Raw genomic sequence first — 22115 nt, 5'->3', positions numbered from 1 at the left:
AAATGATGTTAAAGCTTGCAAAAGATCTCTAAAGCAGAGCAGTAGATACCATCACCAGCTGCAGTCTAGCACATTGACCACTGATCAAGATCTTCCGTGAACGAGATCAAATGGTATTTTAGCTTTTTGGTGGTGATGGATCTTGTAAAACAAGAGTGAGGAAAATTTACTATTAGTAAATCAATTTAGGATGTTGCTGTTTAAAGAAAGAGTTTATTTGCTGTGTTTGACCAGCGAAAGGGAGTGGAGGAATAGGTGGATCAAATCAGCCACGTAAGGAAAGCCCAAAAAGTTGATTCTGTTCATCTGGACATAGCGTTGTGAGTGAAAGAAACATTTCATTGAAAACCTACGTCCAGATGAACAGAATCAACTTTTTGAGCTTTCCTTACGTGGCTGATTTGAGCATGCATCAAGATATTACTAAAAGAGACTCATATCTTACATCTTCAGAAGACTTTTATTCCGTGACCCACACATAGATGTACAGTGCTATTTTATGTTATTAAAACAAGTTTAAAATCCTTGCATAAGAAAACCTGGAACCATTAAAAGTTTGGCTCATTTGGCATATTTGCTGGAAAAAGATATGCAGTTGTTTAGTACAAAAATGAATACTAATTGTTTCAGGCCTACACTTATGGGGAGAAGCAGAAAAGCTAAAATAAGCAGCATGGTTTTTGTTATGGCTTTTTAAGAGAAGATAAGGTCTTCCCTTACCCAGCATTAAAGCAGGCTGCTGTGACTCTAAACACGAGCAGTGATGGTAATGAACACTGAGTTTAAAAGTGGAACAGACACAGATTATCTCCCTGCCCTTCATAATTCCTACGGTGACCCTGAAGTTCACACTCACAATGATGACAACACAGAGTATCTCGGCTCAACCTGATGTGGGCCACAGATTGCACCATCAGATGTAGGGCACAGTTCAGACACCCACTTCTTCATTGCAAGTGTGCTTAAGCCTCACTGGTCTAATTTTTAACATGAATTCCTCGCCTGCTTTATTTGAACTTTAGGAGTTAAAATGCTGATCCTGCAACAAGTCTCTGTATGAGTGCTAAGCAGAGACAGAAAATCATATAAAATGTTATAACGGCATCACTGTGAGCTGCTTCAGGGTGATTTGTTGAAGAAGGCTTTTTTCCTCTCGTTATTTGAGTCACATTTACCTCCGAATTCTTTCCTGAGTTTATTCCTTTTCTGGGAAGATGGGGTGTGCTTCTTGGTGAGAAAATGTTATAATTTGCTTGTACTCCTCCCCAAGTTAACCATAAAAAAGACCCACCCAAACAAGATTGGAGACAGCGGTTGTGCTCAGCTTTGCTCTGTAATTCACATCTGAGGGAAACTTGTCATATGTGTATATGTGCAGTAGGGTTGTAGACATGTGTGGCAAAAGTTTGTCCTGGTATTTAGAGGGGAGACAGAGTACCATGTTAGAGTGAAAAAACATTGGTCTCTGTCTGTTTAAGGGTAAATATGTGTGTTGATCTGCTCATGTCTCATTGAGACAAGGTGGAATCTAGAAGAAGCAGACAGATGCCTGTAGGCAGACTCAACCTCATCGTGTAGTAGGGCTGTTCGATATAACGATATACATCGGATGACGATATAAAAACGTCTATCGTTTCATTTTACGCTATCGTTTGTTTCGTGGTGTCGCAAAATAAACTGTTTACGGCAATATTGTTTTCATCGTTTTGATAGTCACTGTAGTGGCTATATTAATTTCTTAAAGTTCTCTCTTTCTCTTATATTTAATATAACCACACTACAGACGGACAAGCGCCTGTTTTTATGCGTTGTCGTTAGCAACAACGACGGTAACACCTTCGCGTGTCCGCTTGTTTATGTTCCACATAAACCTTTCACAATAAAGCTCAAGAGCCTGTTGAGGCTTTTCAAAATAAACGGAATTACGTGAAAGAGCAGATTATTTACGGATGAGAAGTAAAAAAGAGCCGCCAGGTGCTAAAAAATAGACCTTAGACTCAAACGTTAGAACAGGCTTTTCCCCGCAGCACGCCGTGTAATAAATACTCACAAAGAAAATGGCGGCTGTTACAACTTATGTCTAAAAATGTATCGTTTCATGCATCGGTTAAAACACTCGACTCCAGCTACATGACGCCCAGCTGGAAACACTTCACGCAAGACGAGCTGCCCGAGATTCTCAGAATTTACAGAAAATGTTACATTTTTGTGATTTATATCGTTATCGGACGATAGAATTCTTATATCGGGATATGAGATTTTGGTCATATCGCACAGCCCTATCATGTAGTGAAACATTGTGATGGTTACACTCCGATACCGTCAAGTCGAGGTTTAGGAGCGGATTATAAGAAAGCCCAGTCTTGATCACATGACTAACAGCTTTTGGTTCATACTCACATTCACATCCATGGTCAATTTAGGTGACCAGTGCATTGTTGTTGTTTTTTAACCCTGTGAAGTTAAAATGAATTCATATTTATGCTTACCAGTCTGCCGAACTGGAGCATTTCAGCCAGCAGAAACTGCGATGAGATGCCCACTCCTATATGATAACTGCAGTTGTCCAATCTGAACCTAGTAAAAGCATGAGGGACGTTTTGTCTTCTGTCTTTAAATATGAGATTGAAAAATGGTTCTAAAAACCAAGATCAGATGGATTATTGTTTAAATTTCAGTGTGATATATCGGGGGGTCATCAGTATAAAATTGATTAACAATATTATGTTAAAAATAAAATCAAGAAGCAGTATATAGAGTGAAATCATAATTTTTCTCAAAATTGAAATTTTAAATGTATTCTTCCATTCGACTTAGCCTTCAACCCTGTCTGTGTTTTTGGTTAGGACTGGTGTTGACGTGTCTGCAGATGGGTGTGCATTGCTAGTGGCTTGTGATCACATTGAAATAATACATGTCACCGTGATTATTTTAGCAACATTAATCATTAAATGATAATTTAGTTGAAAGTCAGGCCATGGAGTAGTCATCAGCAAAGATCATCTTCCTACTCCCTTTTTCTCTTCAGCTCTTCTCCATCTCCTGCTTCTCTTTTTTTCCCTGTCTGATTCTCCCATTTCCTGGCAGCCCTTAGGAGAGACCTCTTTGGAAGGAGATCACACGACTGCAGGTCAGACCAGTTTAGCCACACTTCCTTTCACAGCTGGGCAGACAGAAAGTTGGATGATGGGAGGAAGTGAGAGAGGATGTAAAGAGAGTCGCATTATTACACCTGCAGATTTATGTACTGCCCAATGTCTCACTTTAATCCCTTATTTAATTTTTTATCTGATTTTAAAACAGACAGATAACCTGACCAAACTGAAATCTGATTCAGCTTCAGTGCTCCTATAAATAACATTTCTGGGAGGCTATTATGGCCTCCCAGCTATTAAGGTTCTCTAATCTTTTTCCTGTGTGTCATTTAAATCCTTCTAAATCAGAGTGGAACAGATGGATCAGCCAGCCCTTTATCTCAGCTAACATGCTCCAACTGATTGAGTTTCGCTTCTTCTCTCCTCTCCTCTTCTGATATTTATAAACCTAGGTGGGGAAAACGGGTTTCTTCTGGGCTTTTTGCTGAATAAACTCACCCTCTGTGTCAGTCCTGACTATACAACTTCACAGTGAATCATGAGCATGTTGAATGATTAGATTACTCTTTGTTTGTGTAGTGTGTAATGTTTTACTATTGGAAGGGAAATTGAAACCCACAATGCCAGTCTGACACTGGCATTGGCACTGGCATTGTGGTGGACACAGTAATAATATTTATATGCGTTTCCCTGCGGTGTTTGCTCAAAGAAAGGTTCTGCCGATGCCTCGATTCACTTTTGCTTTGCAGTAGTGACAAAAATATCTTGACATAAATTGATATTTACTTCAAAATGCAAAATGTGATGTTACTTGCACTGACCAGCGTATAAGCATTCATAAATATGAATCTAAAGATCAACTTTCTATGACTCAGGAATAGTTCAGTTTCTTTGTAGTGGGGTTTTAATGCAGTTCTGATCTACAATAAGTGTGCATACCAGTAGGCCACGCCCCTAAGCACACAGCAGCAGGTGAAAGAAACCAAAGCCATGTACTGCTGTGGACAGTAACCACCTGAAAGACATTAATATTGGTTTATATGTATATGCTTTATTTATGGTTTCACCACTTTACCTGTTCTTTCTGACAAGGAAGCAAACTCCAGAGTTCACTAACAGTAATTTTACCTTACAAAACACAGGAGTCCTTTGTTTACTGAGGCAGCAGTTGGTAACCAACTGTAAACTTAAAAATCACTGTTTTTGCCAGCAGAGTCTGGTGGCTTTAAAGAGAGATTTCATTATTAGCATCATGGCCCACATTGTTGTTTTCTCAAAGTTAATCAGCGTTGTTGTCTGCTGTCAGTCATGTAGTTTTAACATCAAAATATAACTTCAAGCTTTAAGTCATTCACATGTGTTATTACTGCACAGTGTCTCCCTCCTTGCTGTTGCACAGTGACTGATGGTGAAATGAGTGTCGAGCTGCACAAAATAACAGTTTACTGAAGAAACACTTGATGTATTGCAACATTAAATTATATTGATATAAATAATGTATGATTCTGCACGCACTGACCTATTTTTAGCTACCCAGCTTTACCTGCTACTTCACGTGTAATTAGGTCATCTCATGTGGTTTATTGCTGCTATGTTATTGTACCAATGATATGCTGACATGTGTCAGCCAGACTTAGGACTCATTTAGCAGAACGTTTAAAGCTTCTTATCCTATATTTTAAAAAAACTTATCATGAGGGTTTAGCAACTTTTTTTTTATCATCGTGTTTTTTTCAAACATTGTTAATCACGGCTTAAATCAATAACTTCATGTTTGTTTGATCTTTGATCCTTTTGCCTGCATGTATCGCTGCAGAGGGTTGTGTAAAATCTTCCATATGTATTAGACTGGATCGATTATGTGAAGGTCATAATTCATGCCAAGTCTGCATGAATTAAAACATTTATTAACACATTTCCTGGAAATATAATCAGTATAGTAATTTAAGACTAAGTACACTTAATACTATACTTAATACTGAGGTCAGTTTTTGAAAAAACAAGCACATGAAATACACAAAACTGTAATTTTATTAGTTTATTTCTAAATGAGGACTTTAGACAATGAGGTAAAACAATGAACAGCGTCCTCCAGAAATTAATTTAATGTAGAACAAGAAACTTCAGTTGTGTAGTTGGACATTTAGAGCTTGCTGTAAAAGCGACTCAGTGACCATAGACCTTGATAGTACCCAATTTAACAGAAGGAATAAATATGTTAATATCCTACTACAAAACCACGGTTGGGTTCGATACCTAATCTTTCTACCACCCACCCATATACTGTGAATATATCTTGCTAACCAAGGTGATAACACTCCACCTTCTGGTTCAAATGAGGTCACTTCTTGCTCCAAACAAAACAGGATATCAGAAAGCAATGGGTGGTGTCACTGTGGCTTCTTCTTTTGTTATACAGGCTGTTTTGGAAAAAACAAGCACAGTTCAGTCTGTCTGTAGATATATTCCCATATTCCCATCTCACTCTTTCCACACATACACACTGTGTTTTTCTCCACCCAATTAGTCCCCAGCAGACACTTCACCAGCATAATGTCTAATACACTATAAAAATACCTGCACATTTGTCATTATGGTGGTAGACCCTGTCACCTCCCATCTCGTAAAGTATTGTCCACCAGAAACTATTGCACATGTGAGTTAAGTGGGCAGCTCGCTGTGTCGACCCATGCGGTAGGAGATGGAGGCCCCGTCTCAGACAAAGACCTCCAATTGATGTCTAAACAATGGTGCTGGCACACAGCAGCCTCCTGCTTGTGGAGGGCACAATAGGTCTTTTACTGTAGCACCAGGGGAGGAGTTGCTAGCAAGTTAGCTTAGCTGCTTAGAGACATTGTTGTGAACCTGAACATTCAACCTCCATGTGCTTGGAGGTTTAACTGGTGGTTTTAATATTTGCTCTGGTCTTCAAATGTCAGAATTTCTTTTATATATTTAGTGTAACTGAAAAGTAACACGATGATGGGCCATGTTGGCTGAGAATAAGCACATTATATTATGCATGCACAGCAAAAATTAGTATTGAATATATTGAGTCACAAAGAATACCTTCGGTTTTCTGTGGTTTTTTTGTGTTTTTGTTTTTATCTAACCTTGTTCTGGTTGATCCTCTTTCAGGACACGTGTGTGTGGTATGTCATTGCCACCTATGACACTGTGTCAGTCAATCTAAACACAGGAATGAGCTAATCTGAGTGTGTGCCTTGCTGTTTTACATTCTTAGAATTTTCTGTTCTCTTGTTTCCTGTTTTCTTAGTACTTGTGCTTCTTTGGGTCTAGAGATATGACCATAAACCAGTATTTAGTTTCTATTTCCATGGGACACTGCAACTGATGAAAGATAAATCTAATCTGATGGAAACTTTTCCTTTTTTTTTTTTAATAGAGCCAATTTCCTGCACTGGAAGGTTGGTTTACGATCATCTTGAATCCAAATGTCACACAGAGGCCATTTTAGGGCGCATAAAATAGATTAACAGGGCTGAGGCTTATCTCCTTTTAAATATGCTGATAAACAAAATGAGAGTCTTGGACACCCATCAGCAATTTGGGATGATGCTCAAAGACTTTTATATTGACAAATGTGTTCATGTGCAGCAATATCGAAGTGTTGAGGACTACTTAACCTCTCTCATCGTCTGACTCAGCAGTCATAATATGCTTTTAGGGTTGTTTGCAAATGCAGCAGCAGAGGTTTGGCAGCTGTGGAGAAAGAGACCATTCTTCTGTGGAGAGAAACTGGCATCCTAGTCCATTTTGGAGAGGAAGGAAGTCAGGCAGGCGGCCTCAGGGAGAGGGAAAAGCCAGGAGAGGGAGAGAAAGATTGTGTGGGTGAAAGAAAAGGGCACAGAAAGTTAGAGCGCGGGAAAGGTAGCCAGAGGTAGAGCAACTTTAACATGAACTATTATATGTTTGGCAGCTATTTTGCTTGTTTTTTTTAAACTGAAGAAGAAAAAACCTAATTTACTCCTGTGGCTGGATATGCTCCAATCTGGTCAGATTGGTCAGCGGTTCATCCCAAAGGGGTGGGATGTGGATTAGGGAAAACATCAGACCTGTTGGGTGCTTCCACAGAAATCTGGGGATGTCTCTTTAGAAAACTTAGAAAAACATACTATATACAAAGACTTCCCCAAAATACACTGGAATATCTGTTAATAGTGCTTTGCTGGTTCACAATGATTTAACCCAACCCTTCTCCATAAGCCATCAGTTATTATTTAAACAGCTTCCTTATTGATATTAACCTTCATAACAACAGATACATTCAAAACAGCGTCTAACACAGAGCACGCTAATAACATCTGCAGCATGATATTGTAACATGCAAATAAAGCAAGATGGGAAACCTTAAGCTGGTGTCACAGTTTGTTCATATTTCATAAATGCCTTTCTGCTATTGTAATTGGTGAAAATGTAATCTGTAGAGGTCTAAAATGTGGTGTGACTGATTTGTAAAAGGGCGATGTTGACAAGTGTTGCAATTGTGTCAGCATTGTGATTCTGCAGTGTTGTAATTATAATGCTTTTTGTGGTTTCTGGTGTCTGATATTAGACTATACAGAACTCTAGAGTAATACAGTAAATGAGCTGTATAAAAAAATATAATAAGAATTATATCTTCTAAATACATGGAAACTATGCATTTTGAATAGTAAAGGCATTGCATTGTAGTTTTGTTTTGTTTTTTTTAACATATGTTTCCAAAAAAAGTTTTGTTAATCTTTATTATTTCAATGAAAATCATTGAAATCATTGCCAGGCTATCAGTCTAATCTTGTTGGTTGTGATTATCAATAAAAAAATCATTTTTTTATATTCTTCAGGTTTGAGAAGGGGAGGATCTACACCTACATCGGCGAGGTGGTGGTGTCTGTCAACCCTTACCGTGCCATGAACATATACGGCCGGGACGTCATAGAACAGTACAAGGGCCGTGAGCTCTACGAGAGGCCGCCACACCTGTTTGCCATTGCTGATGCTGCTTACAAAGCCATGAAGAGGAGGAACAAAGACACTTGCATTGTCATCTCAGGTATCACGAGAAGCCCCCCTGCACAGACCAGACAAAAGACACCTTTACATCTACAAAGCATTTGTTGAAACTCTTTTTGTGCTGTTGACTTCACACATTGTCTTCTGATGACTCAGATGTTTTGTCTTCTCAATTCAGCTGAAAATGATGATAGGCACTTCACTGTGACTTAGTCCAAAACAAGTGTTTCATGTGGTCACAAGCTGGGTGAGTGCAGAGAGGATGAAGCACCACTTAGTGGTCAGAGAGGGAAATAAGACCCTCAGATCCTGAGATCACGCCATGAGTGCATTCTGTCATGTGGTTCGGGCAAATATTATTTGTAAAATAAAAAAATAATTAATGTGGAATTAAATAGTTTTGTGCATAACATGAATATAAAACAAAAACTGCAGCTCAGGATTTGTTTATGGGTCTCACCAGCATGGACGTCTCAACTCGTGTCTGTTTAAAATATTCAGCATTTTAAACCACTTGCATTTTGTTGGTTAAATTTGCAGAGCATGCAACACACCACAAAATTATAGATGCCAACATGATTTATGGTTATTTAAAAAAAAAACAACCCGCTATTAAACTGTTTTGTTTTGTTTTTTGTTTCAGGGGAAAGTGGAGCAGGAAAAACAGAAGCCAGCAAGTATATAATGCAATACATTGCTGCTATTACCAATCCTAATCAGAGGGCTGAAGTTGAAAGGTGAGCAGCTCTTATGGACACTGTCAGCACATAAACACATGGTGAATATTACCAGAAAGGAAGTTGTTTTCTTGTGAGTTCCAGTTGTTATGCATCACCACTTCTGTGGGCAGAAAGCTTATCACATAATCAGTGTTATGGTTATTGAACAAAAACAACCAGGCGCGTATGTTTTAATAGAAGGTGTAAACGGTCTCACAACACATTTCTGAGTAAACAGGATTTAACTCTTCATTCTTTGTGTCGGTCCCAGTGCAATGATGACTACTCGCAGGTCTTATCACAGGTTTTGTTGCTAAAAATAAGTCAGTCTTTAATTTTAGAAGTAAATCAGCAAGTGGTCAGAGGCTTTTAGATCATAGTGGAATATAGTTACAGCTCAGCTAAGCTTAGTCAAAGCCACTGATAAGTGAATAGGTGTGAGCTGTTACTGTGCAAAAAGAAGTCGTTGCATCACATTACAGTCGGATTTTATTTCAGTCTCTTAAAATCATCAAGATAATAAGAAAGTAGAGCAGCTTTGATGCAAAGTCCACGAAATGTAGGTCAAGGGAAAAAGCTGGAAAAGCCTTGACGGTCAACCATTTAGGTGGTGAATACAAAGTGCTGACAAATGCGGAGACACTAAAACTTTATGCACGAATAAACATTTTGAAATCCATAAAATTCTTTGCTCACAGAGCAAAGTTTAGAATTGTGCTTTCTATTTATCGCTGAGGTTACAGCAGCTGGTGGTTTACTTCATTACATTTCAGTACAGGATGGTATAATTAGCCAATGCTTTAAAACCCTTGAGTATAGAAGAGTATAGTATTTGATTATATAAAGGATATTTAGAAAATAACAAATTGTAGATGGGTAGAAGGAGTTTGACTGCGTACTCACATACTAATGATATTCTAAAGGAAATGTATGTGGACAGGATGTGCTTCGTATGTATACAGTCTTTATCAAAAAGGCACTAAAGTAAGTTACTGTGTACACATAGTGTTTAAAGTTGTTGGCTGTGTTTATGTATGTCCCATATAAATTACCTGTTTATCTCTCGATCCACATACTAGACCGTATGAGTCACTGTTTTTAAATTGGCTGAACTTGGCGGCTGTTTGCCCTCTTTTTAAGTTGACTTCTTTCTAACTGGCTATCCCTCGCAAACAGGTGCTTTGACAGCAGGTGGGCGGGACTTTTTTTTTCTCACAGCTGAAGCTTTTAGCTTGAAATGACCATATGTGTCATATCTCCTTTCACTTCCATACAGATTCAAGCACAGACTTAATATTTCAACAGTAAAACGTAAAACAATCCTATTGGTGTATCCATCACAAGATACACCAACAAAAAACCTTATTTATGTATTATTTATAGAACTGTACTCAGGGGTTACAGTGGGCCTGAACGATCCAGAGTGGGATTTTTGATTGATATGTTTACTCAGAGAAGAAGGCGGCAGGTTATAGATTGCTCAGTGACATTTGATAAACTGGAAATTTCAAGCTTATATGTCATGTCCTCAGTTATTTTAGGGCTTGTTAATATCAGATCTGTGCACGATACGCTTTTGATGTCATGCGTTTTGTTTTTCATATTGTGAAACATCCTGTAAGTGAAATTAAAGTATACTAACTTTATTTTTTATTTAAAGGTTGTATGAAAATACTCAGCAGTAGGGATGGGTATCGTTTAGGTTTTATCCGATACCGGTGCCAAATTGGTACTTTTGAAACGGTGCCGGTGCTCAAACGGTGCTCAAACCGGTGCTTAAAGAATGGAGAACACAAAATTGGTCCAAAAACCTCTCATGTTCAGCTGTTTTTTGTAAAAATATAACAATGTTAGCCTTTTCTGCAGCTATGGGGCATATATGGTATCACTCTTGGCTGGAAGCAGTGCTTAAACAATGGAAAAAACACAAACTTTGTCCTAAACCTCTCATGTTTAACTGTTTTCCACTTTTTCTTTGGTCATTTGAGCCTTTTTAGCCAGGGTGAAGGGAGTATCTGCCATCAAACAAGAGGACAGCATGTAGCTATGATGATGTTTGCTAGTTCACCTTACATGCATTAATGTAATAACGTGGTTAGCCTACTCAACGTAAATTAGCTACTCACGCAGAAAAGAACGGCTGCTGCTGCCATCATCATCCGTCATCATTTCTGCTACACTGGCAGGGCTAGGGGCCAGGACTCTCCTCTTCGTGTTTTTGGGGGATGTTGCATAACAGGCAACCCACCCGCAGTAGATGTGCTCGGTGTGAGGTCTCGCAGCAAGCTATCAAATACGGCGCATTTCTGGGCTTTTAAAAAAAACGCTACGCGTCGCCAGGTGTTTCATCAGATTTGAGGTGTTACCTCCTTTGACAGTATCACAGTATCAGCTTAAAGCACTTGTTGCAGGCTGCTGAGTTTGCATATTTTTGCTATGAAGTACAGCCAGACTTTTGACCGCTTCGCCTTGGACATTTTTAATCTGTAGCTCTGCTCTAACAGAACTTACGTACCTGGCCCCGCCTACGATCCTCGGAAACGTAAAATGATTGGCTAGAATCTAAAGTGTATCACAGCTCAGGAAAAAAAAGCACCGAAATGTGCGCTGCTTTTCGGTCTGGTTACTACCGTTTATGTCAGAACCGGTGCCATCATGGCACCGGACACCGGTACCCATCCCTACTCAGCAGTTAAATATAGGTTAGTCCAGGTTAAGCAGGTTTAAGCAGGTTAATTTGCATTACTGTGGTGAATGGATGATGTTGCACTGGTGCAGAGTGGCTGTGATGTTCATGGTCAGTGTTAGATTACATAAAGGGTAGCAGACATAAATTTGAATTTAAAATGATGAAGCTGATTAGAGTTGCTCACAGAATTGTGTCTGTATTTTCAGCTTTATAGTGTCTAAGGGATTCTTTCCCCCCATGCTGCACCACTAGGATTCCCCTGCCTATCAAATCCCACTTTAACCTCACTTTTCTCTTTAGTCACCTATCCATCATGCAGACCGGTGCCTTTAAAAAATTTTTCCTTTGTTTTTCTCTGCTTGCATCCTGCACAAGCTTCAGGCTGTGTGGATTTATAAGAATGAGAATTTAGGTTGAAACAAACTGTGTATTCTCTCCCATTAATATTATTTTATTAGTATATTAGTATAACATGAGATTCAGATGGCTTGAAAATGCCCTCAAAGAGCTACTTTTTACTTCAAGTACATTTCAGAGCCTGTACTTTTACACTTTTAGTTTGAGTAAAAAGTGTTTTTTGACACAACTATCTGAGCTTCTGCTTAAGTGGAGAATGTCTGTACTTATATTACCTCTGACATATACACACACAAACATCAGCTGTTGAAATAATGGCTACATAACCATGGTAACTAATATACATACTAGGTCCTCTATAATCAGCCACTTAACTTCTAATATCATGATGCCGTCCCACAGAGTAAAGAACATGTTGCTGAAATCAAACTGCGTGTTGGAGGCCTTCGGCAATGCCAAAACCAACCGTAATGACAACTCCAGCCGCTTTGGCAAATACATGGACATTAATTTTGACTTCAAGGGGGATCCCATCGGAGGCCATATTAACAACTACCTGCTGGAGAAGGTATGCATTGCATTTGGTAAAGACTTTGTTTGATTAGTGCATGACGATTCTAAAATATTTTAAGTACATGTGCAAAAGTTTTCAGCATTAAAATGAAGGTGCCTGGAGTTTGTTACAGTAGTTGCCAAGCACATTGTTCCAAGCGGTCTCTGTCTGTTCTTTCTGTTTGTGTAATTCCAGAGTGACTGCCTGACATCCTAACCCTACCATATTATTTTTATATGTTTATAAAGCAAAATCATGCAGTGATAGTTACAGATTTTGTTTTTTCTTGGTTGACAAGGCTTCGAGCATTATGTGACACACGTTTTGTTCATTTTCCAAACAGTCCAGGGTAATTTTCCAGCAGGAAGGCGAGAGGAGCTTTCATTCGTTCTACCAGGTAAATATGTGCGCACCTGTGTTTATTTGCATGTAATCATTAAGGTTGTTTGTTAAAGGTTCCCTGTGCATGCACATATGGATTCACATGAATGCAAATGCAGCGGTGTCTCATTAATTCAGTGATCAACAGTGAGCAGTAGTGCAACAATAAACACTACTGAGTGCAATCAAAGTAAACTGCAACCTAGTAAACACTGATGAAAACAGTCTGTAAATATGTTAGCTGGACCTTGAAGACAGACAACACATTTTGGCAGGGAAATCTGGATGAAAACACAATTTTAGTTTATTTTTAGAAAAGCTCCACAGGGTCCCCTTTTTAATATGCAAAATACAGACTCAGCAGCAGGATTCTGAATCCCTGCAGCATTTCTGAGTCAAAAGACCTTTTGTTTCCAAATGTGGGAGGATAGTGAGTTGAGGTTGTTTGATGTTGAATTTATTTGTTTATTTATTAGGAACCCCCATTGGCTGTAACACAGAGCACAGCTACTCTTCCTGGATTCCATTTTAAAAATATACATGAACATGTTTCAAAACAACACTAATATTCCGCTAATATCAAAGAGCATAGAAACAATAGTGGCAATCTGTGTTGGTAAAGAAATCCAGGTAAAGAAATTCCGGAAATTAAATAGTTGCAGTACTCATTGAGATAAACTCCACAACCGTTGCCGTAGAAACTTGTCAAATGAAACTCTTTCTTTGTTTGATGTTTGGCAACCTGTTTCAGATACTCAAACACTTTTCTTATCACAAAACAAATGTGGCCTAGATTTCATGATACCTTTGTGTATATATAACAAAAGCTGTGCCTTTAAGTTATCGGTAAGTCCAGATAATTGTTTATGCATCTCGTGCAAATTGGTAGGAGCAGTGCAGAACTAGTCCGGCTGCCCTGTTCTGCACTCTAGGTTGTTTTATATGTTTTTGTTTGTTTGTTTATTGCTTGCTGAGCATGAGGAGCATACTAATAGGTCTGCTATTTGAACCAGAAAAGCAAACATTTTTAGTTAAGGGTATCATTTAGACAATTTCCTGAACTTGGGAAAAATTCCACGGAGTAAACATCTTTTCTTTTTCTTTTTACTTTTCCTAAATGGCTTAACTTAAGATTGGCATGCTAATGGCTCAGGCTGCAGCATATTTCTGTTCTATATGATTAACACGTGCAAAGTTTCAGTCAACAGCATTAAAAACAACAAAGTATTTTCTTTGTCATCCTTCACTAGCTACTCAGAGGAGCTCCAGATTCCCTTTTACGCTCGCTTCACATCCAGAAGGACCCAAAAGCATACAATTTCATCAAAGTTGGAGGCCAGCTTAAGGTAATCTAGGCAATTTATATACATTGCAATTCACATATGAACTTTGTTGTGGTTTTGTTTTTAAAAAATTAAACTATTAAGATGTGTTTATAGAACTGGCAAAGCATGAAAACCCCTAAAAGAATGTCAGCGTGACAGTAAGTTTGTTTGCACTGGGATAAATACAATCAAGCACACGATTTGCAGATGTGTCTGTCCTGACCACAGTTTATAGGCTTTTTTGAAACAAACCACGTAACTCCCATATTTGGAGCACAAGTGGAAAAAATAATTTCATTGATTAACAATTCAAAGTCACGGTGCATTAAATTCACTGTGGTCTCTTGAGATATGTTTTAATTCAGACTTCTGCTGTGTGTTGCCATCTTTGCCTGAGCTTAATGAGTAGGAACAAAACCACTTGACAGCAACAAATTGCCTGACGTCATGGAACAAAACACCACCACACAGCCGAGGTGGCGGTTTGTACACAGTTCGCCTCAGCGACTCCTGTTTTTATAGGAAAGCATCTCAGCTAAGAGCTGGTTTGTTATTTAATTAACACGTGATATCCTGACTCGATTGATTAGAAGAGAAAGGAGAAAGCACAAAGACTAAACAGAAAAACATTGTAAACTGTAACATTGTATACTAACATCTGTATTTGTTCCATTGAACCATTAAGGGGGATAAATGTTGAAAAGATGTTAGGCTTTGCTGATTGTTTCCTGTTTCCTTCCAGTTATTTGTTTTGATCCGCTTTCAGTGTCTCTCCTTCTTCTCTCCAGTCTTGCATCAACGATGGTGCTGATTTCAAAGCTGTAGCTGATGCCATGAAAGTGATCGGTTTCACAGGGGATGAGATTCAGACTGTTTACAAGATCCTGGCAACCATCCTGCATCTGGTAATGCCCAGTAATACGACAACTCTGCTTATTTCTTTTGCCAGCTGTATCCCAGTGTATGTCTGTGAAGGTTCTCAGTCATCCAGGTCATGGAAACTTCTCTTAGAACTGAAGAAGCTTCTTGGATGAGAGGTGAAGCATCTTCAAGAAACTTAAAGAAGTCCACTCACTTTAATTTCCAAGCTCCTTAGATGTCCCAGAGTACAAACTCTTATTACTTTTATTATTACTTGGGATAAATCAGAAGAATTATTAAATGTCCAGCCCCAATACTAAAGCGACGCACCTAATATTGGCCTCTGGGGTTGGTAGGAGGTTGCCTGGGTCCTGCGGATCTTGCAGGTGCTCCATCAGATTGGGATCTGTGGAGTTTTGGAGGATGGGTCAAGACTTAGGACCTTTATGGTGTTCCTAAATAAAATCTCTAGTGTAGTGGGGTGCATTGTACTGCTGTGGGAGGCCAGTCCAGTCAGGGAGAGGTTCCTTAAGGCTAGATCAGTGTTCAAGTGGGTGGTATGTGAGTTAGACGTGAATACACGGAGCCAAGAATTCCCCTGAAGATTGATAAGGAACGAGACGATGAGTTATTCAGTGCACCTGACAGTGGTTTTGTTGATGTGGCTGATTTGTGTGGGGTGAATGAGAATTTTTATTTATTTTTGTTACTGTATATAGTGTTTGTCGCATAATCAGATCATATTTACACTTTTAAAATGTTGTTTATGCTTTGTTTTATGATTTTTATGTCTGTTTATTCAAAGCAAATTCCTGAAAATTATTTCAGTTTAGTGGTCGTTAAAAGACGAGCACCACAACGTTATTAAAGTTTAGTTGGGTTAAGCAGAATATGTTCCTCATTTAAGTTAAATTTCTCACGTAGCGTAGACGTTTTACTTTAGTATTTCATGCCATAAATACTAAGCCATTGTCTTTGTTCTATATTTTAGGGAAATTTGACATTTGGAGTGGACGGTGATGTGACCCTGATAGAGAACACAAAGCTGGTGTCTGTGATCAGGGAGCTGCTGTCCACCAAGGAGGAAAACGTGGAGAAGGCGTTGCTTTATCGCACGGTAGCCACGGGACGGGATGTCATTGAAAAACAGCACACAACACAAGAGGCCAACTACGGGCGGGACGCGCTAGCCAAGGTTATTGCTGTGAATACTCGATATGTTCACGGTGGCCTGTGGGCCAGCACCTGTAGGGCTGTGATATTTTGCTCAGTGCTTGGTGATATTTCTACTGCTGTTCACACTGATTCACACTTGCATGAGTCACAGTGTTATGACTCGAGACAGAGGCTGGAGACTGTGGAGGATGTAATGTTTGTGGGCAATTGCAGGACCAGCACTGTGGGTTGTGACTCATATATTTTGACATTTAACTTCTCTAACTGTTAATTGCACACTGGGTGATCTTGTGCCCATGAGCAAGGCACTTGCTCACCAGCAAGCTGCCAAGGAGTCCAAAACAAACAATTCACGCTGCGATTTTGTCGTCCACAGGCCATGTATGAGCGCTTGTTCTGCTGGATTGTGAGTCGCATCAATGACATCATTGAGGTGAGGAACTATGACGCCAAAATCCACGGGAAAAACACTGTCATCGGGGTTCTGGACATCTATGGATTTGAGATTTTCCAGAACAACAGGTCTGTATAAGAAAGAATAATTAAATAAAATGTTTTTAAAAAATGAGAATTTCCAATACATTTGTCTTTGTATCTTGTTGTAAAACACATTGCATTTAATGTTACTATTCTTTATGCTGCAGCTTTGAACAGTTCTGCATCAACTACTGTAATGAAAAGCTGCAGCAGCTCTTCATCCAGCTGGTGCTAAAGCAGGAACAGGATGAGTATCAGAGGGAAGGCATCCCCTGGAAACACGTAAGAAGAAAATACTCTAGCTTTTCAGTGATCATTAACATGTTTTATCAAGTAGTTTTCATTTAAGATCCTTTCGTACATCATCATATGGTATTTAATTTGCCTGCTTGTATATTTTCGTTTCATCATGGTTACTTTTACTCCTTTGTTTCCTTTATTAGATTGATTACTTCAATAACCAGATCATTGTTGACCTGGTGGAACAGCAGCATAAGGGCATCTTTGCTGTGCTGGATGAAGCCTGTATGAATGTGGGCAAAGTCACTGATGAGGTTTTTCTGCAAGGACTCAATACGAAGCTGGCTAAGCATGCCCACTACACCAGCCGCAAGGTAGGGAAAATGAAGTGCGCGCTGTGCTGTCTCTATCTTCTTCTTTTTTTGAACTCAGCAGCTTCTCCTTTAAATGGGTCAGAAGTCTGATTGCTGTCTGGCTTTCAGTAACCCAAATAAGTTTTAGACTGTGATTTCAGCAACTTTCTGACATTTTATGGACAAATATTAAACAAAATAGCACATTAATCAATCTAAAAACACATGATGGCTGTAATTTTCATCTCAATCCAGAGCAATATGTACAGGGAATATTTCTGCAGCACAGTTTAATCAAATATTTTTTTCATAATTTCCTGCTATCCCTTAGATCCAAAACTACACACTTTTCAGCAAACTTTGATGTAAAAAATCAAGGCTGTTTGCTTCTAATGAGGCATTGTGTGGCTATAGTAACCTGAGAACAGCAGAGGGCAGATTACACTGTGCAGTAGCGATTAGTGCTTGGGGAAAGAGACTGAACATGATCCCGTTAGCTTTAATAATCAGCCAGGCTTACAGTGTAATTCACTCTAATGGTCTGTGCAGACCATTAGACTAAACATAAGCCAATTTAATTTGCAAACATCCTTTGCTTTCTCCGGGAGATCAGATGGCTTACAATGAGGTTAAGGTGACTTGCCGTCATAGATCTGGTTTGCGTGTATGTAGCTTTTTCTAGTGCTGTTTAACATGTAAAAGGTTGTCTGGAGCAGCTGATGATTAGTGTTCAAATCCAGGAGGTGTTTTTATTTTTAGGGCTGCAGTTTTCTGTGTGGACACAAGGGGGCATCAGCTGTGAGTGAAAGAGCTTCTTGGAGTCTGACTCAACACTTTGCACAAGTGATGTCACTGGCAGCCAATGAGAGTTTGTGGAGCTGGTGCTTTGCTGTGTTGGTATAAGTAGTGGAGAATGCGTATTTACAAATGCATGAGGGGAGCCATGCAGAGAAAAAGAGAGGAAGAAAAGGAGAGAGGAGGGAGAGGGTGATAGAGTGAAAATAAATGATGACAGGTGGTAGGTAAACATCTCTGTATATTTCTGGGCAGCATACTGTGGATCAAAATACTTAAAAGTAAGTCACTGTGTCAAAACTGTTGAAAGGCTGCATAGTCCCATGTGATGTGAAGAAAGAATAGTGAACGGTAGGCAGTGAACCCTGCAGTTGCTGTTATAGTTCAAAGTGAATGAAGTGCACTGTGACATAGAAACTGTGAATAAAGCCAGGATGAGTCAAGATCAGGTAAAGATTGTACTGTGGGGTGTATTCCTCTTACCCTCTTATCATCTTGGAGTCAGTATTCCCCTCGCCATCACTCTTCTGCTACACTCCGACCTCCTCCTGCTGCTGGTAGCAGACTTCTGACTTTGAAAGGCATGTGAAGTGGTGGGTTTGAATGTAAAGTGATCCAGCTGCTACTTCCTGGAACCAATATTGGCATGAATAAATATTATCCAGAGACTTTCCTCCTGCAGTGTCTGGACTACTGTACAATGTGGAGGCTGTTAATGTTGCCAGGCAGTATTGCCATAATGAGTGAATTGTAGGGGCCTTTAGTCGATCTCTGGGGCATTTTGGGGGGAATAAACGGTGCGTATTACCATTTAGATTAACATCTTTTCAAAAGTTAATTTGTCCAGACCCCACAAGAGATGAGCTTTCCAAGTAACATTGAATGCAGAGAAGATGATCTTTGAATGATCTGAAACAAAAAAAACAGCAGTTAAATTAAATGTTCTGCTTATTGCAAGAGCATGAAAGTGGATGAACTGAAGTGTAGCGAGTGTCTTCTCCTTTTTACCTCTTAGCTGTAAAAGGCTGATGGGGTGTTGTGGCAGAGAATCTCAGAGAAGTTCAAATCTCACTCACCTTGACCTCAAGATCAGAGGTCATGTTTTTTGGAAATCTTGTGAATGCAATAACTTGAAAACAAAACAATGTGGTATTTTCAAATTGATACCATAGCTATATGTACTGGGAGGCTGAGAGGTAACACCAGCAGCCGCCAGTATTTTTAACATATAAGTAAAAACACTGCTGTTATATGCACCCCTTCACAATATAATAGTAAGCAGCACCCTCAAGTGTATTTCTATAGCTTTTCAGCTGTCCTCAGTTAAAGTTTGATGTACCCTATAGAAAAACAGCAAAAGAACAACAATAATGACATGGAAACAAGTGTAAAAGTGCTTTTTGTTTATAACATATTTAAAGCTTCAAGTCTGTCTGATCCAGTCTGTTGTCATACTGTATATATTTTTAGTTTTTTTGCCTGGGGGCTCGCAGTGCTTTCCCCAGTACTGAATGAAACAGCAGCAAAGAGACAGACAGGACATCTCACTGCATTCAGTCTTATTTGCTTTTTGTGACAGCCAGGTAAAGTTTTTGACCCAAAAGAAGGAGAAAGCTACATGCATGATATGTGCAGAATGTAGCTTTTTTTTTTTTAATCGGTTATTCCTCACTTTTTAGAATTGTTCACAAATTATGTACGTCTCGCAGACCTGTGGTCTTATTGAGTCTATGTTTTATGTCAATGTAGTACTGAAACTAAAATGGGAGACTTGGAAAAGGAAAACATGCACATCAAGAGAAAATGCCACTTTGCCATATGAAGGATGAAAAACGCAGATCATCATTCTGGTGTTGGCCTGATGTGTCCTGTTCTGAATGTCTGCAAAGGTTCTCAGTCATCCAGGTCATCGTAGTCTAAGGAGCTTGGACGCTCCAGATGCTTTTCTTTCCAAGCTCCTTAGACTCAAGTTCTGAATGTTTTTCTCTGTTATTTGTTTATTTATGCAGTGCAGACATCAGAGTAATGTTGCATGAACCTGATCTTTACACAAGAATTTTATAACTGTTACACTGAATGTTTGTCCTATTTGGCCGCTCTATGGATTATTTAAATAACGTAGACTGTGTTAGAGTCTAGGGTTGCCACCGTCATCATGCCTAGGCATCTTTATTTATATTGCACTGTTAGTGTTAAATTATTTTTTTTATAACTATACATATATTCTACAGGGAGTGCAGAATTATTAGGCAAGTTGTATTTTTGAGGAATAATTTTATTATTGAACAACAACCATGTTCTCAATGAACCCAAAAAACTCATTAATATCAAAGCTGAATGTTTTTAGAAGTAGTTTATAGTTTGTTTTTAGTTTCAGCTATTTTAGGGGGATATCTGTGTGTGCAGGTGACTATTACTGTGCATAATTATTAGGCAACTTAACAAAAAACAAATATATACCCATTTCAATTATTTATTTTTACCAGTGAAACCAATATAACATCTCCACATTCACAAATATACATTTCTGACATTCAAAAACAAATCAGCGACCAATATAGCCACCTTTCTTTGCAAGGACACTCAAAAGCCTGCCATCCATGGATTCTGTCAATGTTTTGATCTGTTCACCATCAACATTGCGTGCAGCAGCAACCACAGCCTCCCAGACACTGTTCAGAGAGGTGTACTGTTTTCCCTCCTTGTAAATCTCACATTTGATGATGGACCACAGGTTCTCAATGGGGTTCAGATCAGGTGAACAAGGAGGCCATGTCATTAGTTTTTCTTCTTTTATACCCTTTCTTGCCAGCCACGCTGTGGAGTACTTGGACGCGTGTGATGGAGCATTGTCCTGCATGAAAATCGTGTTTTTCTTGAAGGATGCAGACTTCTTCCTGTACCACTGCTTGAAGAAGGTGTCTTCCAGAAACTGGCAGTAGGACTGGGAGTTGAGCTTGACTCCATCCTCAACCCGAAAAGGCCCCACAAGCTCATCTTTGATGATACCAGCCCAAACCAGTACTCCACCTCCACCTTGCTGGCGTCTGAGTCGGACTGGAGCTCTCTGCCCTTTACCAATCCAGCCACGGGCCCATCCATCTGGCCCATCAAGACTCACTCTCATTTCATCAGTCCATAAAACCTTAGAAAAATCAGTCTTGAGATATTTCTTGGCCCAGTCTTGATGTTTCAGCTTGTGTGTCTTGTTCAGTGGTGGTCATCTTTCAGCCTTTCTTACCTTGGCCATGTCTCTGAGTATTGCACACCTTGTGCTTTTGGGCACTCCAGTGATGTTGCAGCTCTGAAATATGGCCAAACTGGTGGCAAGTGGCATCTTGGCAGCTGCACGCTTGACTTTTCTCAGTTCATGGGCAGTTATTTGGCGCCTTGGTTTTTCCACACGCTTCTTGCGACCCTGTTGACTATTTTGAATGAAACGCTTGATTGTTCGATGATCACGCTTCAGAAGCTTTGCAATTTTGAGACTGCTGCATCCCTCTGCAAGATATCTCACTATTTTTGACTTTTCTGAGCCTGTCAAGTCCTTCTTTTGACCCATTTTGCCAAAGGAAAGGACGTTGCCTAATAATTATGCACACCTGATATAGGGTGTTGATGTCATTAGACCACACTCCTTCTCATTACAGAGATGCACATCACCTAATATGCTTAATTGGTAGTAGGCTTTCGAGCCTATACAGCTTGGAGTAAGACAACATGCATGAAGAGGATGATGTGGACAAAATACTCATTTGCCTAATAATTCTGCACTCCCTGTATATATGGAAGTGTTTTTTGGTGTTTGAGGAATGTAAAATGGATTTATGGCTTTGTATAAATATGCTTTTTTGTTTTGTTTATTAGCCAAAGCTTTATCTTATGTTTAGAACGCACTCTACTTGCCTCAATAGATATGTTTTAGATAAAAACAAATAGAGATAGATGTTATTTACCATGCCAAATCATTTTAGAGTTCCTCTTTAAAATGATGACACTCAGTGAGCTTGAAGTGACGTTTTAATTGAAGTGGAGGCTTCATGTCTAGTTTGGTACTGACTGATGTTGGAGCTGGTGG

At 39.3% G+C, this 22115-nt stretch overlaps 1 protein-coding gene across 1 annotated transcript in view; it reads left to right on the top strand.

Annotated features, from left to right (window-relative positions):
* myo1d (myosin 1D) overlaps nucleotides 1-22115 on the top strand; it is a 129000-nt gene that overhangs the window by 12854 nt on the left and 94031 nt on the right. The window contains exons 2-11 of the mRNA XM_085416984.1: nucleotides 7943-8151; nucleotides 8755-8848; nucleotides 12279-12444; nucleotides 12773-12826; nucleotides 14061-14156; nucleotides 14924-15040; nucleotides 15988-16191; nucleotides 16549-16694; nucleotides 16817-16931; nucleotides 17093-17263. Of these exons, the coding sequence (XP_085273110.1) occupies nucleotides 7943-8151; nucleotides 8755-8848; nucleotides 12279-12444; nucleotides 12773-12826; nucleotides 14061-14156; nucleotides 14924-15040; nucleotides 15988-16191; nucleotides 16549-16694; nucleotides 16817-16931; nucleotides 17093-17263 (1372 nt within the window). The remainder of the gene's footprint in view (nucleotides 1-7942; nucleotides 8152-8754; nucleotides 8849-12278; nucleotides 12445-12772; nucleotides 12827-14060; nucleotides 14157-14923; nucleotides 15041-15987; nucleotides 16192-16548; nucleotides 16695-16816; nucleotides 16932-17092; nucleotides 17264-22115) is intronic.

The sequence above is a fragment of the Rhamphochromis longiceps genome, linkage group LG8, assembly GCF_057381845.1.
Source record: "Rhamphochromis longiceps isolate RC_006_pf linkage group LG8, R_longiceps_female_GT1.1, whole genome shotgun sequence".
NCBI classification, from domain to species: Eukaryota; Metazoa; Chordata; class Actinopteri; order Cichliformes; family Cichlidae; genus Rhamphochromis; species Rhamphochromis longiceps.
This window is presented reverse-complemented; position numbering and strand designations above follow the sequence as displayed.